Genomic DNA, 27863 nt, shown 5'->3' with positions numbered 1-27863 from the left:
CCCATGTATGTTTATTGGAAGCTTTCAATTTTACAAAATGTATTAATAAACTAAATTAACAGAAATAAAAATGTTCTGAAATTAAAATTTTCTCGGTAATAATTTATTGAATATCGATAATAAATGAAACTAAAATATGAAATCTAAGTGCTGCTGACACAAACTAAAAAGGGACACCCTAAAAATATCACCAACTGCTTCAGCATGGCATGTTACCAGGACAGAATTCTAATCGTGCAATTTATTTCCTACAAATAAAGTCATTACTACAGTGGTATTATTTCTCTTAATTTGTTTCAATTAAATTAAATGAATATTGAATTAACCAGCTTACTAAATTCTTCTGTCCAAGCAACTAATGCCTGCCACGAAGAACCTTCATTTCCAAGCCTTTGATTTATCTTCTTGGAAAATAAATGACAAAGATCCATCTTGATTTATTATAGGCTTATACTGTAGCACTCTTTCAAAAGTTAAAACAATATTAAAACTGTGTCGATACTAAGAAGGGGAAAAGTATAAATACTTAAAATTCAGGGTTGTATGTAGCAAGCCAGGAATACTAATGATGGCACTGCATCTGCTACTTCAATATATGTTTGCTCACTCTTCCTCTTCTTCCTCCTCTTCCTCCTCCTCTTCAGCAGCTGAAATCAAACGATGTACAAGTAAGAAAAGCTTTACATGTTAATACTTTTCCTAAAAGTGCTAGTGGTTGATAATGTAACCTTACTTTAATAGAGCACTCTCCTAACTACATTATTAGTGACATTTTCAATAAACACAGTCTACATTTACAAAATAATGACATGTACCCTGTAATGAAGTATACAATTCATGTGGGTAGATGTATGAAATTGTTCCTATTTTAAGAGTCTAAAGCTCTGTCTACACCATCAACGTAGTTGACAAAAAAAGTGTGATGTACCCAAATATGGCAGTGATATGCCCAAAATATGGTAGTGATATGACATCATCATGTCCATATATGGGCACAACACATTTTTTTGTCACATAATGTTTGACAGAGGTTAATGCAAACATGCTCAAACATCAAGACATATTTAACACAGGGATAGAGTGTACCTTGAGCTGGTGGTGCAGACTCGACTTGTCCTCCTGCAGCCTCTTCTTCCGCTTCTTGTCTTAGTCTCTCAGCCTCTGCCTCTGCCTTTTTCAAAGCGTCTTGTTCCAACCTTTCACGCGCCAACTTCCTCAAGTGAAGACGACAGTAGATTTTGTTCTCTACAAAGCCATAATCACGTGGGCTGCAAAAACAACAAGGGGCCAATTACAGGATGGTACAGTATATACAAACAATAAATATTACAATAAAATGATTAAAATTGTTAAAAATTTAAATATTGCAACAATAAAGATTAGCATATGAAGAAAAATTTGAACACTCCCCTATAGAGGGTATGATAAAGCTTACTGGTACAATGTATGTCATTGCAGCATTCATTAATGTGTCAAAATTACATTCTGATACATTTGACAGTGCCTACAATTTGTATCATGGAGTACTTAGTAGTGTACTTAATACTTACTTGGTTACTTTCATACAGTAGACACATCTGAAGCACTGTTTGTGAAACACTCGGCGTTTCACAACCAAACGCTCAAACTGGTAAACTTCCTTGTGGCATATTTCACATTCCCATGGTAACGTCACAAATATTTTCTCATATGGATCTTCAAAATCCTGAAAATGAGAAAAACAAGAGCTTTTAATAAAATAGATTAAAATTTACCAATTATTGGCTTGCAAGTGACAAAGTTAATGTTCGTTACTGTCTGGTGGCTATTATAAATTAACCCAGGGAGGCTTAGGTGTGTTTCAAGATCCATAGATTACATATCAGTGGTCTTGTACTTACCTGTGTTCTGTCCTATTTCATCATATGAAAGAAAAAACAATAGAATTAATTTTTTTAAGACATATGAATGAAATATTATGGCTATTATGACTTATGACTACAGAGAGAATGAACTTACACATGTTTTTTTCGAAAAGAATTGAAAAAGTGAAATTGAATCAATTAGAAAGTAGAGAAGAAATTAAATGAACGAGAATGAGGTGGAATTAAAGAATGAGAAAAAGAAGATGAGGAGATATTAGAAAGAGGATAGAAAAGGAGTAAATATTACATTGATCAAAGCATGCATATAATGTTAGAAAGGAAAGCACATGTTTGTTATGCTAAAAATTATTCTAAATATTTACTATTTCAAAATTTGAAAACAATTAGAAGTAGATAGGCTTGCTATATATTATGGTATGCTATGTATTATTGGTAAACATAAAATGACTATTGTTTGTAAAAGATAAAATTGTGCCTGGATATTTAATTCAATATCATTTTAGCATACAAAGTAACACTCAATGTTTCAAAAAACAGATTAAAAAAAAGCTTATTGGAAAAGCATATAACTAGTATAGTGCTGTGTCGTCGCTTTTCCTCTTCATCATAGTACATTTCATGCCCTCATACAAAAATATACATAAAATTATTTTAGATATATTATAGCAGATAGGTGGTGAATTTAGAAAGATATTTGGTTTATAATAAAAATTTTAATTTAGATCATTTAGATTTAATTTTAGTAACATAAACACGTTTCAAATTGGATGTGAAATGATGCTATTGGCGTATCATTATGTGCAGACTGAATACAACAACATTGGGACCCTTTATAATGTAGTAGCAATACACTGCTGTCTAAATCCACCACCACTATAGACAATGTGACTAACTTAAGTTAAATCCACCACCACTATAGACAATGTGACTAACTTAAGTTAATTTGCTAGATGCATAGAATGATAATAGCAGAAGCGCCCTAACAACATGCTACAATTGATAAGATGGTGATCAAATATTAAAGTATGTGAATTTTAAAGATATTAATATTAATTTTAAAATTCACCTCTGGTTTTTCCTGTTTGGGACAGCATCATGAAAGACAAAATATTGATTGATTTATCTAAATGAATAGATCTGTTATATTTATAAGTGTGAAATAGATTTAAGCTAACTCCGATATATTGTATTCGGAGGACTATGGATAAATGTATTCTAGTACTTAATCTTTTGCTAATTTAAAAAAGATATATTTCGTTATTTTATAAAATATTCTAATGAGAAATAGAAACATTTTAGCAATAACTACAAACAAGACAAAGATAAAACTGAGAAAGGTTTTACTTACAATAGTAAACAACCTGGAAAAGTCAACGCCTTCAGGAATAATAGAGAAGTTCTTGTAGCGACTCTTAACTCCACCAGCATCACTAAAGTAAGACGTCTCTCTCAGTCGCCTTTTCAGCTGATATCCTAGAGAAATAAAAAGCACTGGCTTTATGTTGATATAAATATATATGATTTGAAAGTTCACGTGTGTTATACTTCCATAGTCTAATGGAAAAGTAAAAATAGTATTATTGTCGATGTTATCAATACAATGAAAAATAAAATGGATTCATTTTAATCAAATGAATATATAAACAATAATAATGATGACAAATACTAATGATGACAAATACTAATAATGACAAATACACACACACACACACACAAACATACAGGGGTGAAAACATAACCTCCTTGGCGGAGGTAATAATAATGATGACAAATACTTACATGTTGATGAAATAATGTTGATTCCATGAAGGAAGTCATAGAAAAAAGAAGAAAAGTGTTTGATTATAGAAAAATAAATTTAACAAAATCGTTGAAAGAGAATCGTTCATTCAGTGTATGAAAATCAATCAATCAATTTACAACGTATCAATCAATAAACTTATAAATCAATAAATCACCTAATCAACTGACCTATCAATCAATAACAATAGAATAACAAAACTAAATTTAAAGTAAATACATCCAATTAAGATCCAATGAATCATGAACTATAAACTATATAAAGTTCAGGAAATAGAAACTATGCTGCCTTCATAAAAATATACAATATTCGGAGAGATTAAAGTTTACACCACAACAAATATAGAGTCCTTAATAAATGTAGCTCTTGCTTCTCTGTTCAAAGCCTAAACTTTCCCCACCATACAAACTTTTATTTTGCAATACAAATTTCTCAAGTTGTGACATTTGACCTGTCATAAGTATTTCAACGTACCGTTCTCTGTGAAAATTACAAAAATAGCCATGTATTGGTCATAAATCTCCATAATTAAAGTGGTTTATTATTTAGAAAACATTTTAGAAAACATTAAATTATTTTCTCTAAAATTGACGTAATCCACACCAAAAAGGGTTTTACATTAAAAAGAGGCATTTTCACACAAAGACAATTTAGTGGTGAAATATCTATACAGAAAACAATTACAACAATTACTCTGGAATTAGTGTCACACAATGATGACAAATATTTTCTATTCCTAAATCATTATTAACATAAATCGATGGATTCTTATGGAAAACTATTAATTTCCAACAGTGGTTTGTGACAGGGGTTGTCTATTCTATTAGAAAAGTCACAGATGACAAATTAAAAGTGTACTATTAGTTGTAAAGGAGTTAACTAATGGTTTTACAGGTTTAAACTCTCATGATCATAATTAAATTGTAAAGGTAAGTTTAGTTGGATAAATTCAGTGATAGGTAGGTGGGCTGTTGGTTGGATGTAGACAGGTGTGCATGATAGGTTTTTAATGTTTAGTTAGGAAACGTAATTGGTGAGGATTATTTTAATAGGATAGGATGGGCTATATGTATGTATACAAATATGAAGACGGTAGGATAGGTAGAAGTTATAGATGTGCTAATTATGGTAATTAAGTTTTACATAGACAGTTAGTTTCATGAATGGGTTTTCTTGAGTCTGGACTTAAATTAAGGATTTTAAAATCTTATTAGTTAAAAGTTTATGAATTACTTCAAATCATTATGAAAGTTTATACATTTTTTAAAGTTAATATTCAGCACATAAATTTAACATAAAAGGTAGTAAAAACATAACTCAGTTCATCAAAATTTAAATTGAGACTACAAACATTGGACAACAGATCACTTATGAAATTGTCTAAAATATCTAAGAAGGAATGGAAAACCACGACATCATTAACAAAATTTAAACTTACCGAAATCTGAAATATAGACAAAAAAACAAAATAAAACAATAATCTTTAAGTAAAGTTGTAAAACCGTTTTTGAAAATAAGTCCAAGGTCAGCTTAATGATAACCAATTTCCTCAACAGGACGATATTTAAACAACATTTAAAAAGAACACATAAATTTCACATAAAGATATTTTGTACAATGCAACAGAAAAAAATATCATTCCTAAAAAATATCTTTTACCAACGACAAATTTGACCTACTTTTCAGCAAAGAAATATCTATATTTTGAATACCATAAAAAAAAAAAAAAAGATTAAAATAATAAAGTTCTTTCATCCCTGCTTAAATATGATAAAATCTCTTCACTAGCCTCTCTTTCCCAATAACTTTCTCCACTTTTCAAACAACTTAACTTAGATACCAGAAGCCGATTGATAATTAGTACTACTTACTTGACATTCAATATTCTGTGATATAAAAGTTAGCAAATGTATAATTAACAATGAGTTAATTTAAACTTATTTAATTAGTTATACCTCGGATACTTTCAGAAATGTTAATGAAGCAATGTGGCTGAACCTTAGAGCCTTACCATTAATTAGTTATACCTCGGATACTTTTAGAAATGTTAATGAAGCAATTTGGCTGAACCTTAGAGCCTTACCATGGTTTATTTTCTGTTCTTTCCATATTACAGTAAAAACAGGTGTTATCTCAACTCAGCATATTAGAAACATGGCATAGTTTTATCTTTTCATTCATTTTAGTAACATTCAGTTTGGAAATCAAGAGTAGCTTCTGCTTAATCAAGAAATTTAATTTTATTATTAATTAAAATAATATAAGTTAAACTTACCTTGTCATCTGTGTTTGTGTGCTGTGATTTGAAACCTTCCTCTCTGAATTGTTTCACCAAACTGAAAGCAATGATCATATAAACAATCCATTGCATAAAGGGTGACATTATTCAACAATACATTGCAGCCATAAAGGGTGACATTATTCAACAATACATTGCAGCCATAAAGGGTGACATTATTCAACAATACATTGCAGCCATAAAGGGTGACATTATTCAACAATACATTGCAGCCATAAAGGGTGACATTATTCAACAATACATTGCAGCCATAAAGGGTGACATTATTCAACAATACATTGCAGCCATAAAGGGTGACATTATTCATGCATTTGCTGATAGTTGTTGTAAAATGTCTAGGTTATATAGAAAATGTTGTATTGGTGTCAAATTGGTAAACAAATTAAGGTTGTAATCTTACTTTGTTTCAACAGTGATCTGTTCCTTAGTTGATACCTCACTGGAATAACAAAAGTAAAAGAATTTATGAACCATTAAGTAAAACTTAATAAAAAAAACTAATAAAAAAACCCCAAAGATTGTGGGTTGCCAACTGGTTACTTATTTTCTTCGCAAAAGAAACACTTTTGATTTGCGCTTTGTTTAATGGAAAAAATGTTTTTTATTTCATAAATTCAATTTTACACAAATTACAAAAGCTAACATCATTTTTGCCAAAAATCTACTGACTAAATGTGTGTTCTGTAATGTTGTATAATGTATTGGCATGGATCTATAGGTCCACTGTACTGGGATTGAAAAACTTAATTCAACATACTGTTTCAACATGTCCTTAATACGAGCTTGAAGTTCATTTTTCTGAAAAAGAAAACAAATTAGATATTTAATTATTTGATAGATGTGATTTGATAAATGTTAATAAAATAAAACTAAAATCATACGTTTTTACAGGAAAAAAATGTAGTTACTGCTGTGAAACTGAAGTAGGAAACTTTGGTATAATCCCTTATAAATAATAAAATAATAAATAGTATTAATAATGTGTGTGACTTACAGAATAGTCATTACGACTCTGTTTGTCTTGATAATCAAATAAATCAGCGTAGAATTTCCTCAACTGGTTATGGAAATTTGTTGCCAAGGTTTTCAGTTTGTCAATTGAGTTAATTCTGTTGAAATTAGTTGGTGGATATTTCTCATCAAGATGTTGCGTCTTCATTGCTTCTATCTGATCCTTTGTCATCTTAGACTCCTCTCTTGCACGGGCAATCCTAGCCTGTAAAACCAAACAACATATACTGGGTTACAAACTCATTTATTATGCACAGTCTGTGGTGACTGAATCAGGTTATTGGTTATGAATGTAGTTCCAAAATAAAAATTGTCATTATTGATGAAGGTCTACAGACTCAAATTACAAGCTATGTTTTCATTCAGGTTCCTTCACTTTATTTAAGTTATTAGTAAAGTGAAATAAAATGAAATTATCATGTTCTATGATGATTTTAAAAGTCATTTTTTTGTTGCAAACTTTGACATTTGCAGTTGACCTTTGACATAATGTTGATTCTAAAGAACATACATAATAGAATTCTAATCAACTTCTCGGCACATTTATTTTTTAAGTTATAATTTAAAGATGTATTGTCCCTTTGACTAATTCCCCCCCAAATTTTTTTTTTTATTTCGAAAAAAAAACTTTCACCAAAAATTAGTCGAAAAAAAAAAATAATTTAACCGAAATACAGATGTTTTTTTGTTCAAAAAATAACTGACTTCCAGTCAAAGTTTTCAATCAAAACATATCTCATAATGCAACGCGCTTGTTTGGCTACTCTGTATGCATAATCATAAAACTTCCTCGCGATCTGTGTGAAACACCTTCTCAACCGTGACGAGTTGTAAACAATCCTAATTAGCATCATGCATAATGCATACTCATGGTTTAAAATCTTTGTTTACTTTCGCTTGCGACGATTTCCCAGACGAAATGTAATCTAATTAATTTACCAGTTAATTATGTAAACTTTTCGACTTAAACTGAATAACTTTAATATTACTTTGATATGGCTAATTAAAATTTAGAATATTTTTTTTTTCATTTTTTGTGTTTCAAGGGACAATACATCTTTAAAATAAAACTTACAGCAAGCATGCCAGCTTTTCCACCACCAGCGGCTGCAGCTGCCGCCATGGCTTCCAACTGCTTACGCTTCTCTTCAGCTTGCTTACGTCGCTTCTCGATGTCTTCACGCCGTTTAATGGCAAGCTCCTGTTAACAATAATACAAAGATGTTTTATTCTGTACAGCCTATCAAAATGTCGTCCTAGATAAGGCGTATGGAAGTTGAATAGCCTGGATTTTTACATCGTGATGAGCAGGCTAGTTAAAAAAAACAAAAATGGGTGTTGGGGGGGGGGGATGACCCTCAACTATCCCCCTGACTATGTCCTTAAAATATGAGGTAGTCTCTTATTTATGAAGGCAAAATATAATTGAAACTATTTACCTCCTCTCTCTTAATTCTTGCCTCTTCCTCTTCTTGGATACGACGAGCCATCTCCTCCTCCTCTTTTCTTCTTATTTCCTGTTTAAAAAAATAATATAGATTCAAGGTAAAAGTTCACAACTAAGATAGTCAGTCTGACATGTAGATGATTTGTTTAAATGAAACCCAAAGCCTTTGCTTTCGTTTCATTTATTTTATTTGTAATCACTTTTTGAATTCATGTTTTATGAACATGGCTGTAGTCAAAGTTTATCGGTGATGTTGTTTTTAATTTAATACACGACATTGGGTGGCTAAATTAAAAATGTATTTTAAACTTGTATTTTTTTTCCATTAAATAAATTTCATGCATAGTTCATGGACTATACCATTTTGTAGAGAGGGGGATTCAATGAAAACTTTTCGAGTTATATCTCGCGCTTCGAGGAGAAATGGCTATTGTTGGTTTATCCAGGTAAGCTAGGCACGAAATAGGCTTCATGAATTGAAATGAACCTTTCTTACCATTCTTTCTTTCATCTCTGCAAGTCTTTTCTCCTCCTGTTCTTTTTGGATTCTTCTCGTCTCCTTTTCTTCTGCTTCTCGTTGCCGATCTTCTTCTTCACGCCTTAAGCGCAATTCCTACATTCATTATAAAAATAACAATTTTATCTCAAATTATCTCAAACAATAAAAAAAAAGTTCCCATGTGTTCATTGATTGATCACCTACTCCTGTGAATGTAGTCATTGGGTAATTCAGATATTTTAAAATTCAACAATGGTTAAAGATATAATGTCTCTCTAACATAAAAAAAACAAATGAAATTAAATGTAGTACTGTAGTATTCAATTCTGATATTAAAAAAAGAAGAAAAAACACAAAATAAACCGTTACACTAGCCAGAATCCTGTTGGATTGCAGACAATAGCATCCTGACACAATGCTTTTTTTTCTCCAAATTGTGGCTTAATTGGGTTAAATAATTTGTTTCAATAGTCTAATTTTTTTTCAAGGGAACAATTATATATTTTTAATTAAAAGAAAAAAAACCAATTTAAATTATATATAAATGCTTGTTGTGAATTAAATGCTGGACTGCAGCAAAAATGATAATTTATTTACCTCGGCAGCACGTTCAGCTTCTTCATCTGCCATGTTGTTTACTTTTCTTGATAAAATAAGATCCTACAAAATTAAATAGTTCATAAATTATTTTATTTATTTATTTATATCAAAAGAGTGTACAATATTTTAGTTTGCAAACATTTAAATTTTGGTTATATTCAATTATATTATTTGAACTCAGTGAATATATTTGGAAAATCATAAATAAAAATAGGCCTACATATAACATTAATTAAACTACATTACTGAAAAATTGTATGCTTGATATAAACAGGATAAATTTGTTACTGAACCAAAAACCAAGTAACACCAAATTATTTTACTTTTTAGTTAAAATTAAATTAATTTATTTATTAAATATATCTAATAGAATTAAAAAATTGCAAACAAAAAACAACTTACAAACTAAAATAGAGAAAGGTTGGCTTGGCTCCAATCGTCAGAGGATGCAGTATAAGAGTGTTTAGTTTGAGTTTTCTATCCTCAATAACTTAGCACCAACTTGACTACCAAATAAAGTCACATGACCCTTGATGCTATGTCTAATGCATGCATGGTATGTGATCACGTGATCATTGAATAGCCAATCAGCAGGGTGAATAATTGATACTTAGAATATGGTAATGCAAGTAATTATCTCAGAACTGTAATCGTACACCAAAACAGTGACAATACATAGTTTACAATTACAAATGTTATTAGCCTGAGGAGAGTATGTTTTAATACCAAAAGGCAAATTGTTTTAATTGTATGACTTTGATTGATTTGAGGGTAATGGTTGCTGGAAGATAACAAGTAAATAAAACAATAATACACAGTTCTTAATAAATTTGTGTTCAGTTTATTAATATCAGTGTATCATGTTTATGTACTGTATACTTTTCTTATTATTACAATTTTTACAAAAACTTAACTGAATTTTTTTAGTATAAAAAAAACAAAATATAAATAAATAAAAAACCGTGTTCTGTACATTTGATATGTTGAGTGTAATGTTCCACATTCCACATAAGTCTGAACTCAAACTGAGTGTAGAAGGTCAACATGAAATCATAAATTAAAATACTGTATATCATTAGATGGAGGAAGGGTGAATGTGATCAAGATTCCAAGAGCAACAAACCACTTGGATTAAATGTATGTACACATACAGTACCTAGTTCTCTATAATAATTCACAAGTATAAAATCAGCTGGACTGTTAGCTGCAATTAAACCATTGGAAGAATTGATTGAATTCTTAGGATGGTGCTGGAGACAGCACAAATGTTATTTGACATGAATGACAGCTCTCAGTATGGCTATATCTTCCTCGGATTGACCTATGACATGAATGACAGCTCTCAGTATGGCTATATCTTCCTCGGATTGACCTATGACATGAATGACAGTTCTCAGTATGGCTACAGTTTCCTTGGATCAACCTTTTCCATTGTGACAATGCTGTTTAATAAACTATTAAGGAAACTTTGAATTTGAGTAAATAAAAATTAATTAATTAAGTAAATTCAAACTAGGGATGTATAATTAATGACCTATTTTTCAACAGGCCTGGCCATGGTTTTTGTTGTATAATTATACAATACAGTAATTTGTGACCCCCAGAAATGTCACAACAACATGTAAACAAGAGAGAGCCCTCTTGTGTTCATTTATGAACTTAATAATATCTTCATGTAATCTAAATCATGACGTCTCTTTTTAGTGGCATAAAGTATAACAAATTAGTTGGTGTTTTTCATTTTTCTCAGTCAACGATCAACAAAATGATTAAGAAATGTCTCAACTCAACTTAAGGATACGGTTTAAGTTGTTCTGAAAAAGACTTAATATCTTCAGTGATAGCATCTGATGCGGCTGATACCACCACACTTAGCTCCACTAAGTGTGAGTTAGACACCGCCTCAAGTTTATCAAAACTACCAGGGTTAACTATCTGAAGTGTAATGTTTATCAATCCATTAGATTAAATACATTATTAGTAATTTAATTAATTAATTTATTATTAAACAATATTCAATTTTTCAATTTAAATAAAGAATTTATACTGAAAAACAACAAAAATAAAAATTAAATTTTCAACTAAAGAATGTTTTGTACCTTAAATACTTTGGTAATAGTAATTTTCATCTTTCCTTTACGAAACATATAACCCTTACACACTACTTCATAATCCATCCTGTTGCAGTAAAAATGTCAGCATATAAGAATGTTTCCCAATTGATATAAAAAGTAAAATTAAACAACTACTTTTCAAACACAATAAGATTGACTATTAAAAGAATGGGTCAAAATTGTAGATTTATCATTTTTTCAAAATTACAGGACTAAAAGCATGTTTATCATACTAAGACAAAAGTAAAATGTGACAGAATAGTGTTATTTGGCCAGAAAAAGAAGACAAGTCTGTAAGATTACAGAGTTGAATTAACATATGAAGTTGTAATTGTTAAACAAATGTTATGAAATTACATAAATCTTACTTGAAACCTATCTCTGTCAAAAAATCTGGTAGGTTTGGTCCAGTGCATGTATCCAAGTAGCTACGCATAGCAGCTCCTCTGCTTTTATCGCCCATCTCTGGTTGCCCTAAATAACGTAATTGCCTGCATAGTAGGAGGAGGTCAAACATTATGTTTTTATGAACCATAAGGCAAGCTAACACAGAAGGCAAGCAAGAACTTCCAGATACAGTATACCACTATCTTATGTTTTATGAAAGAATACATGTAAGTAATTATTTCTACAAAATTAATTCAGATTTGATTTATTACTCATTAAAATGTGTGTACATTTTGAAATATGTTCGTCTCTTTTATCCCAGATCCTGAGAATCCAATCAGTTTCCCTCCAATATCCTACCACAGTATGGCATTCCAGTTTAACACTAATATTGTTTGATCTTACCATGGTGAGTCAGGTGGTTGGTCCAAAGCATGTCGTGCTCTAAGTGTCATCACGTTTGAAGCATTACTACCTACAGATTCAATTTGATTTCATTCAGTTTTTTAATTATAAAACTTTTTTATCAAGTTCAAATAAGAAAAAAAATGATGTTTGGAATTATCGAGCGGGCTATAATAATGAATGATAAGAGGGAAAATGGTTAAAAAAAAGAGCAGAAGAGCTAAAAGACCCGAATGTATAAAGCGGTAGTAAAAGAGGCAGGCTGCGTTTGACTTTTACATACACTTTATTTAATAAAATAGATAAAAACGAAATGAAAATTGCCAAATTATATGCTGTCAAATCGTAAATAGGCCATGCGAAATAAAAAAGGGGACAATATTTTAATATAATTTAAATTTACAGCGTTTCATATTTCATACTGAACTACCTTCCTCGGACTCTACTACCACCATCACCACCGCCACCTAAAAAAAAATGTTGGTTTATAGTAATTAAACTAACTTTTCATGGCGTAAACAATTTCATGGTCCTGAAACGACTCAGGCTGGAGTTGTACATTGTCACAGAGAGCCTTGAGCCTATGAACTAGCGTATCTCGAGCGCTGTCTAACACGCTACCTTGCAAATAGTATTCCTGGTTTCCTACGTTTCCTATCGTAGACCCAAACGTTCCTGGTATACTTGCATTCATTATGAAATAAATACCAATAATATTAACTATTTACATAAACATCTTTTTTACATTATTTTAGACAATCTTCCACTCATTTGTTTTTGAATTGATCTTAATTTTGTTGTTGATAAAGAGCGCCCTCTAGTTGCATAAACTTTTCTCAGCTAAGTGCGGGAAATGAGATACAAGAAACAAGACTTTATTAATGAAAAAAAGACAAAAACAATACTTTTATCAAATATTTTATAATTTAATTCAACAATAACCATTTAAAACAAACACAATTCAATTATTATATAACCCAGTTAGGACTTTTTTTGTTGCATTTAACATCTAAATAATTTTAAAATGTGCTTTTTACATGAAGAAATTATTAGTGACATCTCTGTGCTCATTTTGTACTGTATTTATAAAAGTATAAACATATAATATCTCACAATTTCATTATGAGGCATCAAACAAAATTAAATAATGTAAATTAATGATAGAAAACCTCGTTTTATGTTTATTTTTTTTATTCACTAATAAATTATACATAATGTACATTGGTCACAAACCATGACATCAATGATTTATATTCTGACAATATAATCTTAATTTATTAAATTGATCTGGGAGGAATTAAGACCTATTATTAGACCCTGTCCTATGAACAATTCAAATACTGATTAACACTACTAGTGTTTATGACAGTGGATAAGATCATGATCTGCTATTTAATGACATTAGTAGCTTTGATGATAAACAATAAAATAACCTTAATTTTTAAAATAAATTTTTGGTTCAAGTCAATAAATGAAAACATTAATGTACTCATCCTGTTCAGTTAACATTAATGTATTCCTTCCATTCAGTTAACATTCAGGTAACATTAATGTACTCATCCCGTTCAGTTAACATTAATGTATTCCTTCCATTCAGTTAACATTCAAGTAACATTCCGTTCAGTTATTGTAACATTAATGTATGTCATCTAAACCTTCATAGCGCACAAGCTGATCATCTGGCAGAATCCACTGCAAAACATAATCACATCCAGCAAAAATTAATTTTTTTTGTAGTTTTGGAATAAGATTGATTTAATCAATTTAAACTAAAAATATTGTGGTTAGGGTCAAAGTATGCTTCATTCATTACATATTTGTTTGCAAACCATTCGCCAAGTATATTTGTGAAAAATAATCAAAAACATTTATAATCCTATACCTTAATTGGAGGTGATAAACCCAGGTCAAACATGTCTGCAAAATCTTCTTCACATTCTAACTGTGGCACCACTTGATTGGCTAATGAACTTGCTGCTGTAGACTGTAAACAAAGAAATTGTCACATTCTAATAACATTCAGAAATATTTGCTTGAACAAATTAATGAATGCATGAACGGATTAGTAAATACATTAATGACAGCATGGATAAAGAAATGAACTTACTGGAGAATAATCGAGAGAAGAGAAGTTAACTGTTTTCTCTTTGTGACCACCATAATCAGCAGAATTAAACCATCTCATAATGGATTCTTTAGAGTCTTCCAACTCATTACATTTAACAGATCCCATATCTCCAATATTCTTTTGTAAACTGAAAGAACTTGTTCCGTGTAGGTCATCCTCATAACATGTAAGATCACCACTGGACAGGTCCTCATCATTTTCAAAACAGAACATGCTGTTTTTATCAGACGGAGTCAAGGAAATCGATTGTGACCTTTGTGGCAGCATGTCTTGTTGGAAGTCGGAGAATTTCACAGCGTTGAAGAAGTCTGTATCCATAGCAACATCAGTGAAGGCTACCGGTGATGAGTGAGTTGAAGAAGACTCATTTGATGTCATTATGCCGTACATTTCAAACTGGTCATCATCTTCATTATTTCCCATGAACGTATCTAAACAGCCTGGGCTACTAGAACTTGAAAATTCATTTTCCATTGCTAGTATCATGGTCAAGATGCCGTCATCCTCTGCATCTGCCTGCTCATCATCATCCATGTCGTTCATTTGTTGGACGTAATATCCTTCTTCATCAAAAGGCTCATCTTTTCTGCAAAGTTAAATATTAACAAACTTTCAAACAAAAATAAATTTTCTACATTCAAATATCTTGGGATTCAAATTGGTGCTCTTCATCTTTGTAAGGGTCTTTAATAGCATCAGTGAACAGGTTTCAAATAATTTTTCAATATAATAACTCACATTGTTGGAATTCCCAGATGTATGCAAGGTTTAAAGTCAGCAACAACATCTATCTCTTCCTCATCACAACAGTCCTCACTATAACAAAATCATTTTGTTAGTGGGTGGGGAATGGTCAAATTTACTGTTATTCTAATATAAATTCATATACAAATATACAATAATAATATATGTTCACAATTTTTATTAACAGACTTTTTAATATGAATTTAAATCCAATGTTAAAATATCTTGTTAAACATAAATCCAACTACCTTTCTCTATAATATTGAATGATTCGGACCCACACCCATGGTCTTGTTCGAGCTGAACTGTTTTGTTTCTTTAATCGTTTCTTATCAGCCTTTCTCTACAAAAACATGTGATGTTTGTGTTACAATATACATTAGTTTGTTGTTTTTTTTAAATCAATAAACACATTAGTTTCACAAATAACATCAGAAAAAAAATGATTACCTTTTTGTTACGGAACATTTCAACAACATAATCATCTGATTCACCAAAATCAAGTTTACGTTTTCTGTTATTGTGTGTTCCATCTTGAGGCGGTTTACATTTTTTTGGAGCATTATGTTGAAGAATTAATGGATAGTTTTTTGGAGTTTGAAACTTATCGAATGAAATGTCACTGTAAGAGGTAAAACGACAACACCATTTTGGTATCTGTATTAATGCTTCCCATTAACAAAACAAAACACTCAAACCATTTCATAAAAGTAACAACCCTGTAAGAGGGTGTCTTACAATTAACCTTATGACACCTATTTTCGATTTAAAAAAAAATTATAGTTTTTAAAGCAATATCATAATGATGATAAGTTTTATTGAATATAAATATATTACTGTACTTACTCAATGATGACTTCATTACAAGTAAGATCTGGTGTTATACATGTAATTCTATTACCACCCATCATACTTGATATATCTATATTATACCAAACATTAAAAAAAAAAAAACAATTGTCAGTTTTTGGTATTTAATTTGCTTGTTTTATTTCAAATCATATATTAATACAGAAAAACATAAATATAGGATGACCCAATTATTCCTTACACAGAAGTTGGGTATAGTATTATTTTTAGCTATCAATTTTATAATTTATTTGATGGTGATGTTACAAACTTAGTTCTTACTTTGTTGTCTGAATGGTTCTAATTGACTAGTTTTAAAATGCACTTGATATTGATTGATTGATTGATATTGATAATCAACAGGAGATGATGGTACTACTTGATCTGTATACATTGCTGCTGGTGCTCCAATATTTACTTTTGTACTGTAAAAAATAAAATAGGTTGTTTTTCAAGGATGATGAATATTAATGGCAATAATAATGGTAGTCTTATAGTGTCTAAAATAATATTTTGCACACAAAAATTATTCATAAAATATCCTAAAATAACCATTTAATACTGAAACAGTTCCAATTTACCAAAATAAGTTGGTTCCCAACCAGAATTAAAAATGGTGTAAAAAAATGCTTGTTTAGTAGATAAAAACATTAACAATTAAGATTATATTTTGTTAATTGAAGTTACAATATCTAAAATTTGACAGGCCTCCATTTTTTTGTACATAACAACCTGTTACTAGATGCTGCATAGCCATCCATCTTGGATTTCTTGGTTTTCTTTTTCATTTCAACTCCTTCTTTATAGCCTTCAATGAATTCTTGATGAAATGATTGAAGTGTAACTTGCTTCCAGAATGGTGAAGCTATGAACCAATAAAAAATTAAAAATTAGATTATAATGCAAAAGCTTTTTTTATGTCCTGCCTCCCTCCCTCATTTCAAATCCTGGAACTGCCACTGCAAGCCTATACTACAATATTATACTTACTACTACTGCTGTTATAAATTAAGTTATCCTACCTATTTGTAAATTCTGTAGCTGCAATGAAACAATTGCTTCAAGATAGTAAATTTTAAGCAATGATTCTTGCAAAACACGAGCCTACATGAAGAAAACAGTACATAGAAGTCATAAGTATAGAAAAAGTAAAAACTTTAAAGTATGGGAATGGTATACAATACTATAAAATTATCTTTAGAAATTATACTTCACTTATCTTGCAATTGCATCTTTCTAGCCTATACTATAATAGGCTAGTGGCAAAATTCAGATAGCTTTCACAGAGGTCTTGTCACCATACTTTCTACTACATAAACTTTAGTTGTGTAGTCTATCTCCATATAATTTTCCGCCTCTTCGAATTTAAAAATGAAACCAAAATCTACCTTAGACAATTTTGAATCAAGATGAACATGAGCTTTAAGACGACGATAACATTCTGCTATGTTTGCACGGCATTTTGCATCTGCTTCTCTTCGTTTCCGCACTTTATCACTGTCAGTTATTAGAGGTTCATAACATTGTTCACTAAAACTTTTAGAAGTACATGTCTCATTTTGCTTGTATATTAAAAAAAAACAAAATCGAATCATTACTTTCGAAATCATATTTGAGATAGGCCTAACTAATCCATACATATAGTCCTAGGCCTAGGCCTATATAGGCTACTACTACTAGGCTACTACTAGCCTAGGCCTTAGTAACTAGGCCTAGCCTAGGTCCAGGAAGGTAGGACAGTATCTTTTAAATTATTTAACATTGCAACTGCTGGTAGGCCGAGTGGGTACTGATGACCTAGCTAGGCCTAGGCTAGGCTGAAACTGCAAGTTCAGCCAGCTGATCATCCGAACCAAGTCTAACAAGGAAGACAAGGCAAAAAAGGATGAGCCTCCTACCAACAAAGGCCTAATATTTACATTTAATTATTTATTAATTAGATTGTACTCACCCAACTGTAGTACTCCATATTTCGAAAAATACATTATCAAATTTACACCACAAAATAGCCTTGGCCTAACTGATTAATTGGGCATAAAATGTTGTTACAGAAAGATTGTGGTTTTGTGGTGTGGCTTTTGCGTGTGGCCGGCGCCGCGGTATATGAGAATTGAAAATTTGACAAAAAACTTTTTGGACGTCATCGCTAGAATTCATTTTATTGGCTGAAAACAAAGACCTTGAAATTTGACCAATCATACTAATGTACATAATATATGCAAAATACCTGCGCAATCATATTGCGTAGGGGAGATTTTTTAGCGCTTTAAAATTACAGGTCGCGCGCAGCTAGCTAAACACAAAATATTTGTTGCTGTGAGGATTTAATAAATTATGCCATAGTTAAATGTGGTTTTAATTCCAAAGTAGTAATTATATTGTAATAGGAGGATAACATCAACTGTTTGTTTTAAACTTTATATCTGCCTGAACAATTTTGATGACCATATCATATGATCATATAAAGTCATTTCAGACATCATCATCTATGTCTCAGTTTATTTTTTAGATATCGTCAAGCGCTTTCTTCAGGAAGATACCACATTTTAGTTTGTATACAAACGAAACAGAAAGCAAAGACAGACTTAATTTGTGATTCACGACAAATTTATCCACTCACATTTAAAAGTAAAATACAGTTGAAAGCAGTAGGACAAGTGTATAAAGAAGTAAAAACTGAAAGCAAGCAATAACTTCAATTTGTATCTCTTGATACTTTTGTAAAACATATATTTACCATGGATAAGACAGTGGACAGCTGGGCACACACAAACTACTGTCAAAATCACAAATAACAATTCACCAAAAGTTCTTCTGAATTACATAGTCTATGAAGTAGTCAACAGAAATAAGAAAGTTCATTGAGAAATTGAGAATTTCAGCCATTTTGCAAATAAAAAGATATTATTCTATCTAGCTTTTTGCTTATTTTATTTATTGTATCTCCATTGAGATACAGCTACTGATACCTAAAGCATTGTTATTATGAGCCTCCATTGGTTTCTGAAAATGGTTTTAAGTAAATTTCTAGAGAGATATGGATGGAAGTCTGTATCATTTAAACAGGAATAATTGTATACAACAAAGATAATCCTACTGTAGCCCATTACTTAACTATCATTATTATTAGAAATTATTGCAACAAAATATACAAATACTCATCTATAAAATAATACAAATCTAAAGTGATAACGATTGCAAAGAAATAAAATTAAGTATTTGCTTACAAAATTAAATTAAGTATTTACTTAAGAAATTAAATTAAGTATTTACTTAAGAAATTAATTATTTGCTTAAGAAATAACTTAAGTACTTGTTTAATGAAATAAATTAAGCATTTGTTTAATAAAATTAAGCAAGCCATGATTTGCTTACAATTAAATATTTTACAGTACAAATAAAACAAGATTGGTTCCCATTAGAACGTAACGCAATGTCGACGATCACCATTATTACTACAATTACGTCCTAGTGGAAACCAAGCTTAAGTAAATATCAAAGATTCACATCTACATGAAGTTAAAATATAACAAATATTTCCTGACAATTACTCTTATAGTTTGTCCAATTTCATTCATACAATTATTTAGATTAATAACAACTATGGTATAGAGGCACAAATCAGAAAGTACATTATAATTAAATGCACAAAGGTATCATGATAATAAATGATGGTTGTACGATTTGTGTGTTGATACAATAATAGCGATGAATTAGCAAATTCTCTAGATAAGGTTCATTCAACAACACATGACTATTTGACAATTTGCAATGCATACAACAGAAATATGAATATAAATTTGTTTATTGATCCCTTAACATTAATTGAACAACTCAACCCCGGATAGAAGTCGATTAACAGCTGACTATGTTTAATAAAACTTATTTTAAAGAAAGATTGCATACAATATATACTATTAATATATAAAAGTTTTACAGCATTGAACAACTAATTTCAGTTACATAGTAACACTTTTATTCTTATCCTTTGCTGTGGTCCCAAGAAACAATTGGCATTTAAATCAGCAAAAGATATCAGGTACAAAAACATATATTTTCAAATATTTCTCCCATTTTTTAAGTACAGTTTTATAAATTCCAAATGTTTTGATATTGCACAAGTAAACATTAATTTAATTAAATCATTTTGGGGTGTTGTACACATTAGGGTTAGGGTTAAATCATTTTGGGGTGTTGTACACATTGTTAGGGATAGGGTTAAATCATTTTGGGATGTTGTACACATTGTTACAATCAATAAATTGCAATCTACAATTGTGCACTAATGCCCACTGACTTCATATCACAATTGAGATCCTTTGCAATTTGTTTCCCTAACATCATTTAACGGTGTAAAAACCTGTAATAACAGGTCTATGGACTGATTAAAGTTAAAGAAAATAATTTAAAAATAGCACTCAATCAAGATAGTATAAAAACATAAGGCAACATTCAATATGGATATATGTCATTTGATGATGCATTTCCGAGATTGATTTATAAGAAATGCAACTTAATACTTCTATAAGCAATATCACTTTTTACTTAATTGATCAGTGCAAACTGGTCAGTTTTACAAGCTTATTAAAAAATAACTGATTTAACCATGCATTGATGGAATGTTTCCAATGCAAAACCACCGATTATGGTGTGTGGTGGTGATAAAACACACAAGGATGACCTGACTGGTGGTAAAACACACAAGGATGACCTGACTGGTGGTAAAACACACAAGAATCACCTGACTAAATGAAATTTGAACTGCATTGTGGTTAATTAACTGCATAAAAGTCTGCCAATAACAATTGATGTGTTTAGTTAATTGTTATTGGCAGCAATTTGTGTTAAGTTACTCAGGAATAATCAAATTAGTTGTGGTTGTCAGTAAAAACATACAAATGATTTATTTTTGGTCTTTGACATAAGCTAAAACAATAAAGGTCAAATAAGTAAAGATATACAGTAATGCAATTTCCAATGGTATATTATTGTAACTATTAATTTTTCTGCGATGCTTTTCCTGGTCGTTGTCTTAAGTTATAACTGCCATTGGTAGCCTGCTTATTAGATGATGTATGTCCATTCCGTGTTGCACCTTTTGGTTTACTTTTAATGCTCACGTACGTCTTATGAAAAAATTCAGCAAACAGTACAATATGGCTTATGAGGTAGAACATTAATGTTACCATGTATGGACGGTGACGTACATCACAGTTGACACGTAGAGTGTTCAGGGTATGGAGTAGAATGAAAACAAACTGGGCCTAAATAAAAAAGACAACAAAATAATATTAATTGATCAAATTTAAGCGGTTTACTACAGACTGATTTAAGTCCATTACCAAAAACAATTGGTTTCTGATTTTATTTTTAAAAAATGAATTACCAATTGCAAAGCTGTTAAATACTTCTTCCACCAAAGATGTTTCCTGACAGCTGGTCCACAAGCTGACAACAAGTAGTAACCATACATTACAACATGAATAAATGTGTTTACAGTGGCACACATATAAGCTGAGGATGAAAAGTCATAATATATAAGAATCATAATTCTTAAATTATTAAATTGTTAAAAATCTGATTGAGTTTAAGTTAAATTTAAGGAAATATGTCCAGTTTATAGTAAATGTATTTTAGACATGGCAAACAAATGATTTAGTCACAACATTACTTACAGTTACCACCGGCAACCCATCGTACTCCGATCCACCAGAGCATGACCATGGTTGAATGATGATATACATGTAAGAAGGAGATTTGGTTGTGTTTTTTGCGAAGTATAAAGAAAACCTATAAAAAAAAAAAACATGAGGAGTTACAAAAACGTAATGAAAATTAGGTCTCAAAGATTCATTGTTCTATTTAACTCAGCTCCACCTCATTAAATAGAAAGAGTCTTTTAACTCATGAAATATTTTCACCATTCAACTCATAAACATTCATTATTTGTATAAGAACTAATCTCTGTCAGTGTGCAGACAATACACATCAGCAGGAGATTCATCATATCAATTAATCTCTGTCAGTGTGCAGTCAATACACATCAGCAGGAGATTCATCATATCAACTAATCTCTGTCAGTGTGCAGACAATACACATCAGCAGGAGATTCATCATATCAACTAATCTCTGTCAGTGTGCAGACAATACACATCAGCAGGAGATTCATCATATCAACTAATCTCTGTCAGTGTGCAGTCAATACACATCAGCAGGAGATTCATCATATCAACTAATCTCTGTCAGTGTGCAGTCAATAGACATCAGCAGGAGATTCATCATATCAACTAATCTCTGTCAGTGTGCAGACAATACACATCAGCAGGAGATTCATCATATCAACTAATCTCTGTCAGTGTGCAGACAATACACATCAGCAGGAGATTCATCATATCAACTAATCTCTGTCAGTGTGCAGACAAAACACATCAGCAGGAGATTCATCATATCAACTAATCTCTGTCAGTGTGCAGACAATACACATCAGCAGGAGATTCATCATATCAACTAATCTCTGTCAGTGTGCAGACAAAACACATCAGCAGGAGATTCATCATATCAACTAATCTCTGTCAGTGTACAGACAAAACACATCAGCAGGAGATTCATCATATCAACTAATCTCTGTCAGTGTACAGACAAAACACATCAGCAGGAGATTCATCATATCAACTAATCTCTGTCAGTGTGCAGACAAAACACATCAGCAGGAGATTCATCATATCAACTAATCTCTGTCAGTGTGCAGACAAAACACATCAGCAGGAGATTCATCATATCAACTAATCTCTGTCAGTGTGCAGACAATACACATCAGCAGGAGATTCATAATATCAACTAATCTCTGTCAGTGTGCAGACAATACACATCAGCAGGAGATTCATCATATCAACTAATCTCTGTCAGTGTGCAGACAATACACATCAGCAGGAGATTCATCATATCAACTAATCTCTGTCAGTGTGCAGTCAATACACATCAGCAGGAGATTCATCATATCAACTAATCTCTGTCAGTGTGCAGACAATACACATCAGCAGGAGATTCATCATATCACCATTTGTTATCATGTTTGCTGCTTGTGATAACAAATTAACCTTTGTAAGTGACTTTCAAACTTTCATTTCGTAATTCATATCTAATCTCATTATGCAATAAGTATTACCATTAGGCAAGTATATACTTACTGTGTCTGTTAACTCAATGATCTTGGAGAAAAAAAACCACCATGTAGCGTTGGCTAACTAAACAAAGATAAAATGAAATTTAGTAAAATATCATCTATTGTAAAATAATTACAGTAACTAAAGTGCAATGAATTTAATATTGATTTTCAATAATTTTGCAAAAAGGTAAACATTGTGCCAACTTCCGAAATGCATGAAATTATTGTTCTGATCTAAAGCTTGTTTTCAAACAATTTAATTATATATGCTTGAATTCACCTGTATGCACTTGTGAAAGTATTTATTAGTGAAGAGCAGGTGGTTTCTTACTGTATACCATGGATATATACATTTAATTGGTACTGATCAGTCCATGCTTATATAATTGTTGTACAGTAAGTACTAAGTCCATGAAAGCAAGTACAGTAATACAAAGTACAGTTTACAGTAATGAAAAACTACAAAAAAGTTAATATTGAATTTTCCAATGAATTATAAAGCTATTAAAATACCACAACATGTACATATTTTATTCTATATTGGATGAAGAGCGTAGTGTATATTTTGACATATTTAAATAAGTAATGATATAAGACTAAGGATCACTGGTGAGCACATACTAGCTGTTTGAATGTATCTCAACCAGTACTAATAGCATTTAAACAGTATATTCTAAAAAATAAACTGAATTGCAAAAATAAAATACTGGATTTCACCAATGCTTGTGAAAAATCAGTTTTCATATGAAGTACTACAATTTAAATTAAAACCAATTTTTGAAGATTGAATACTGAATTTATAAAAAAGATCGTATCAAATGTTAAGAGGTTAGAATCGAGAATGTAAATTACAAAAAAAAGGGGGAAAGATTATTTTGTGTATAAATCTATACGAGCACCAATACAGGTAAGTATGTATTGTATGCAAATGAAGATACTCATTATATCCGAGTAATGACAGTACTGTACTATTTGATATCTTTTCAAAATCACAAAGTACATAAAAGGAACATTCAATCATGAAATTAATGTTAGGTGGGCACATTTTTATCCAGGCATATCATCATGTCATATGTAATGTAATAGAACAAAAAAGCAATAGAATTGTATTTAAAACAAAGTGCCTGGCTTGTTGCATTGAATAATCCCGGATTCTCTTGCTTTTATTCTTAACTAAAGTTCCTAATTTGCTAAAAAGTGACTTAACTAATAACTCACCCTGACAGCTTGTGGGTCATTGGAATAATCAACTTTTTGACAAAACACATCAAAATTTGGATTAAATACTGTTGTTATTAGGAACTGTAGGAAGAATATACAAACATGTGTTTACTGAAAGGAGAGAGTATTAAATTGATAGTTGAAACAGATAAATGAAGTAAAATACATTTAAAATGTTAAATAAATGTTTCATAAGGCAATCAATGGAAGGAGGAGATTAAATAACTAAAGAGGGATTTGAACCATAGAATCCTCAAAATATTGTAACGCAGTACTAGGTTTATTTATTGGTCTGTATGGTTGATACACAGCTAAATGCTTAGTATTTAACTAAGAAGGTACTCAGTTGTACAGCAGTGAAACACAATAATAATGGAACCAGTGAACTGCTACAAACAATGTTAAAACTTGCCTCTTTAAAAACAAATGCATTCAATAGGATGAGGGCAGCATTATAGGTTACCATTACACGATTCAATTTAAATGCTTTGTAATTCTCCATAATTTTAGGGCCATACCAAACACCTAGTAGATACAGAATTGCAATGCTGTACGATGGTATAGGGCTTGGTATTAAAAACAAGTCTTTCGTTCTTACATCTGCAATGAAAATAATAGCATTCTCTATTATAAATAATACAAGTTTAAATACAATTTGAAGATGCTTAATTTGAGTCCGTCTTACCTGCTACAGATTCCGCCCATTTCCAGTACTCAACCGCCTGCTCCACAAGTCCAGTCATTATTTAGCCTGTAAAAGTAAATCAGGAAGGTATCAATATCAGTCAGTATTTTCTATTACAGTAAGATATAAATGTGTTATAATTTGGATCTATAAAAATATTATATCTATTTCTACAAAATTCTATGAATCTTAAACACTTGAAAAAATCAATATTAATACTTTTGTATGCTAAAGAATAATGTACAATATCCAATTAGTTTTCTGTAGCAAAACATGGCTAAAATTGCATATGGTTTTTATTTAAATATAAATATTTTACAAATATTTAACTATTAATGCAACAGGTAACCAATTAACTGTAACAATTTTAACAGCAATTTACCAACACCGTTTAAAACAAATAATTTGTTATTCTTATCAGTACTGTATTCTTTTTGTTATGGATATCTAAGTGAATTATCTGTGTTAATAATACTTCCTTAAAAAAGCTCAATAAAATTGGTTTTTTTCTGACGATGGTAACATTATTTGCAAAACATTCAATTTCCAATCAAATCTACTACATACTTTACAATTTAAAAATCAGCAAGATATTAATTATTATTATTATTATATTATTCATTTCATATTTTATAGTTACTAATTGTGACAAATTGTTCTATGTACATTAGCTAGTAGTAATAGGTCAAAGGTCATTACATAATTATCAGGAAGTGTATAATATTATAGATAAATGTTCATTTTCCTTCCTTTGTAACATTAATGAAGTTGCTAATGTACCTTATTGTATTCATAATTAGTTGAAAATCTTCCAAAATAGTATTTTAGTCTGTGAAGAATGTTAATATTTTCACAGTTTTGTGACCTGAGTCACAGCAAAATTAACATTTTTCTATCTGCATTCCATTTTGTGATGTCATTTAGCTTATCTTGAAGATTGATAGTACATTTTTTTAATTGGTCATTTTAATTTGCATACATACAAAAAACACAATAAATAATGTCAATTAATTAACAGAAAATAATTAACCCGTATGCAACAGTATAATACATTAACATTTGTTAGCAATATTAAATAAACACCACCAATTACACAATATTAATTCAGGTGTAGGGGTTAAAATACTAATGTACATGAACAAACTGATCACTTTTCCATAAAACTGAATCTCTTTTCACAATAGAAATTTTCAGTAATTGTGGTATTGTTATTGCAACTGTTGTGTAACCATGGAGCTCCGTTGGTGATGATAAACAGAATACAATAGTTAGAATGGGATTAAACCTGTGATACAAAGGTAATTGATTTTACTACAGTTTCAAGTATGACCCTTGCAATGCCTACAAAATAACTTAAATTAATATATGGCACTAATCTGTAGTATGTGTGAAAGGGAATGAATATGGATAAAGTGTTGATTTCTTGAATGTTTGTTCTGTTAGTTTGAGCATAAGAAACAAGACATGGCATCCAAATAAACTAATTATTTATTTTAATATAATTTATTTAGCTGAATATATTTATGTTAACTTTGAATAATAATAATAATAATAATATTTATTCGGCAAAAGTTCATAAAGTACATTTTACAATTCATCTTGCCAGGAGCAAGTAATAGGCATGAGCCCAAACAGAAAACTGCTCTTACTCCATCATTACTTATAAAATACAAAAATAACAAAACTAAGTAGCACAAATTAAGTCAAAATAAAACAAAACAAAACAAAGTTATAATGAGATACACCAATTAAAAATAAGCTGCATTGAATAAACAATATAAACAATTACAGTACAACTTAATATTTTGAGATCAAATGTTTGATGAGTTGGGCTTTAAAGTCTGAAATTGTAGCACATTGTTTAATTTCATTGGGAAGTTGCTCCCATAATCTAGGGAAAATAACAAACGAAGAATTTAAAAATGTATTCGTCTTTAAAAACTTTAATTTAAGAGCATAAATTTGCAGAGGAAATTTAAAAAACTGTAATCATTTATTTGTAAAATGCACTAAAAAATAAAAAAACATAATTAAGAAAAATGAAATAATATGTCAATCATATGTCACTGTATGTAATAGCCAACAATAGAACCCATCACACCATACCAACCATGCAGCTAGTGGTCAGTTAGTACAGTACTTAGTACCATACTCCTCCACGATGGCGGGGTTTCCTTGAATCAGACAATGCAGAGACCCAATCTCCACACAAAGCACCTCATACACAAAACCTACCAGTTTGATTAAAATTAACTTACCAAATTTTATAAACCTCTGAAATATAACTTTTAGAAAATGTTTCTTTATATCTAGGAGGGTTTAATGTTGATTTGACAGGTCTTTCATAAACTGAACACCCTCGAAGAAAATTGCCTCGATGCGGTAAAGCTCGGAAGATTCCTTCCTACTATTGGTAGTTTGTGGGCGATCTCAATATTTATAGGGTAAAACAATTATTTAGTATCTGAAAGTGTATTAATAATCTATAAGATAGTGTAATTGCTTAATTGTATTTGTATGCATTACATACTTAATTAGTTTTAGTTATCACCAAAATAAATTAAAACAATTTCGAAAAATAGATAATAATATATGAATCATGATTAAAACCCCAAGCAAAATGGTATAAGCCAGCAAGATGCT

General features: G+C 30.6%; 4 protein-coding genes across 5 annotated transcripts; all 4 read right to left on the bottom strand.

Moving 5' to 3' along the window:
• Positions 1-81: 81 nt before the first annotated feature.
• On the bottom strand, positions 82-10024 carry LOC140054035 (uncharacterized). Its single transcript, XM_072098841.1, has 14 exons — positions 9925-10024; positions 9520-9582; positions 8920-9036; positions 8416-8493; positions 8052-8177; positions 6960-7181; positions 6723-6763; positions 6366-6404; positions 5942-6002; positions 3214-3330; positions 1881-1892; positions 1551-1705; positions 1087-1268; positions 82-647 (listed from the first exon to the last, which is right to left on the bottom strand). The coding sequence occupies exons 2-14, from the start codon at positions 9550-9552 to the stop codon at positions 604-606; spliced, it is 1227 nt and encodes a 408-aa protein (XP_071954942.1). The 5' UTR covers positions 9553-9582; positions 9925-10024; the 3' UTR covers positions 82-603.
• An 85-nt stretch (positions 10025-10109) lies between these two features.
• LOC140054036 (mediator of RNA polymerase II transcription subunit 18-like) lies at positions 10110-13222 on the bottom strand. Of its 2 annotated transcripts, none has more exons than XM_072098842.1 (6): positions 12933-13222; positions 12429-12498; positions 12005-12127; positions 11622-11700; positions 11324-11457; positions 10110-10964 (listed from the first exon to the last, which is right to left on the bottom strand). In XM_072098842.1, the coding sequence occupies exons 1-6, from the start codon at positions 13120-13122 to the stop codon at positions 10925-10927; spliced, it is 636 nt and encodes a 211-aa protein (XP_071954943.1). In that variant the 5' UTR covers positions 13123-13222; the 3' UTR covers positions 10110-10924. The 2 variants fall into 2 exon arrangements, with proteins under 2 accessions (XP_071954943.1, XP_071954944.1); XM_072098843.1 differs by having other exon boundaries at positions 13050-13222.
• A 162-nt stretch (positions 13223-13384) lies between these two features.
• On the bottom strand, positions 13385-18241 carry LOC140054549 (uncharacterized). Its single transcript, XM_072099581.1, has 12 exons — positions 18101-18241; positions 17538-17711; positions 17172-17253; positions 16882-17014; positions 16432-16574; positions 16147-16222; positions 15751-15922; positions 15549-15643; positions 15295-15372; positions 14536-15142; positions 14311-14412; positions 13385-14120 (listed from the first exon to the last, which is right to left on the bottom strand). The coding sequence occupies exons 1-12, from the start codon at positions 18116-18118 to the stop codon at positions 14064-14066; spliced, it is 1737 nt and encodes a 578-aa protein (XP_071955682.1). The 5' UTR covers positions 18119-18241; the 3' UTR covers positions 13385-14063.
• Positions 18242-18750: 509 nt separating this feature from the next.
• Positions 18751-27583, bottom strand: LOC140054907 (very long chain fatty acid elongase 4-like). Its single transcript, XM_072100024.1, has 8 exons — positions 27479-27583; positions 25221-25286; positions 24948-25135; positions 24533-24616; positions 23337-23393; positions 21825-21939; positions 21536-21663; positions 18751-21413 (listed from the first exon to the last, which is right to left on the bottom strand). Exons 2-8 carry the CDS (start codon positions 25276-25278, stop codon positions 21147-21149), a joined length of 897 nt encoding a protein of 298 aa, XP_071956125.1. The 5' UTR covers positions 25279-25286; positions 27479-27583; the 3' UTR covers positions 18751-21146.
• Positions 27584-27863: the final 280 nt, after the last annotated feature.

This window comes from Antedon mediterranea, chromosome 7, assembly GCF_964355755.1.
Source record: "Antedon mediterranea chromosome 7, ecAntMedi1.1, whole genome shotgun sequence".
NCBI classification, from domain to species: Eukaryota; Metazoa; Echinodermata; class Crinoidea; order Comatulida; family Antedonidae; genus Antedon; species Antedon mediterranea.
This window is presented reverse-complemented; position numbering and strand designations above follow the sequence as displayed.

Excerpts from the sequence above, each read along its gene's own strand:
- LOC140054035 (XM_072098841.1), bottom strand. The coding sequence starts at position 9,552 with ATGGCAGATGAAGAAGCTGAACGTGCTGCCGAG. Across the intron at positions 3,331-5,941 it reads ACACAAACACAGATGACAAG|CTGAAAAGGCGACTGAGAGA; the intron begins GTAAGTTTAACT and ends CTAGGATATCAG. Across the intron at positions 648-1,086 it reads GTCTGCACCACCAGCTCAAG|CTGCTGAAGAGGAGGAGGAA; the intron begins GTACACTCTATC and ends GTTTGATTTCAG.
- LOC140054036 (XM_072098842.1), bottom strand. The coding sequence starts at position 13,122 with ATGAATGCAAGTATACCAGGAACGTTTGGGTCTACGATAGGAAACGTA. Across the intron at positions 11,458-11,621 it reads CTATTACCAAAGTATTTAAG|ATAGTTAACCCTGGTAGTTT; the intron begins GTACAAAACATT and ends ATTACACTTCAG. Across the intron at positions 10,965-11,323 it reads TTTTCAGAACAACTTAAACC|CATTGTCACAATGGAAAAGG; the intron begins GTATCCTTAAGT and ends TTTATTAAACAG.
- LOC140054549 (XM_072099581.1), bottom strand. Across the intron at positions 16,223-16,431 it reads AGAACCATTCAGACAACAAA|ATATATCAAGTATGATGGGT; the intron begins GTAAGAACTAAG and ends GGTATAATATAG. Across the intron at positions 15,373-15,548 it reads ATTCAATATTATAGAGAAAG|TGAGGACTGTTGTGATGAGG; the intron begins GTAGTTGGATTT and ends ATTTTGTTATAG.
- LOC140054907 (XM_072100024.1), bottom strand. The coding sequence starts at position 25,278 with ATGACTGGACTTGTGGAGCAGGCGGTTGAGTACTGGAAATGGGCGGAA. Across the intron at positions 21,940-23,336 it reads TCATTGAGTTAACAGACACA|GTTTTCTTTATACTTCGCAA; the intron begins GTAAGTATATAC and ends TTTTTTTTATAG. Across the intron at positions 21,664-21,824 it reads ATGGGTTGCCGGTGGTAACT|CTTATATGTGTGCCACTGTA; the intron begins GTAAGTAATGTT and ends TTTCATCCTCAG.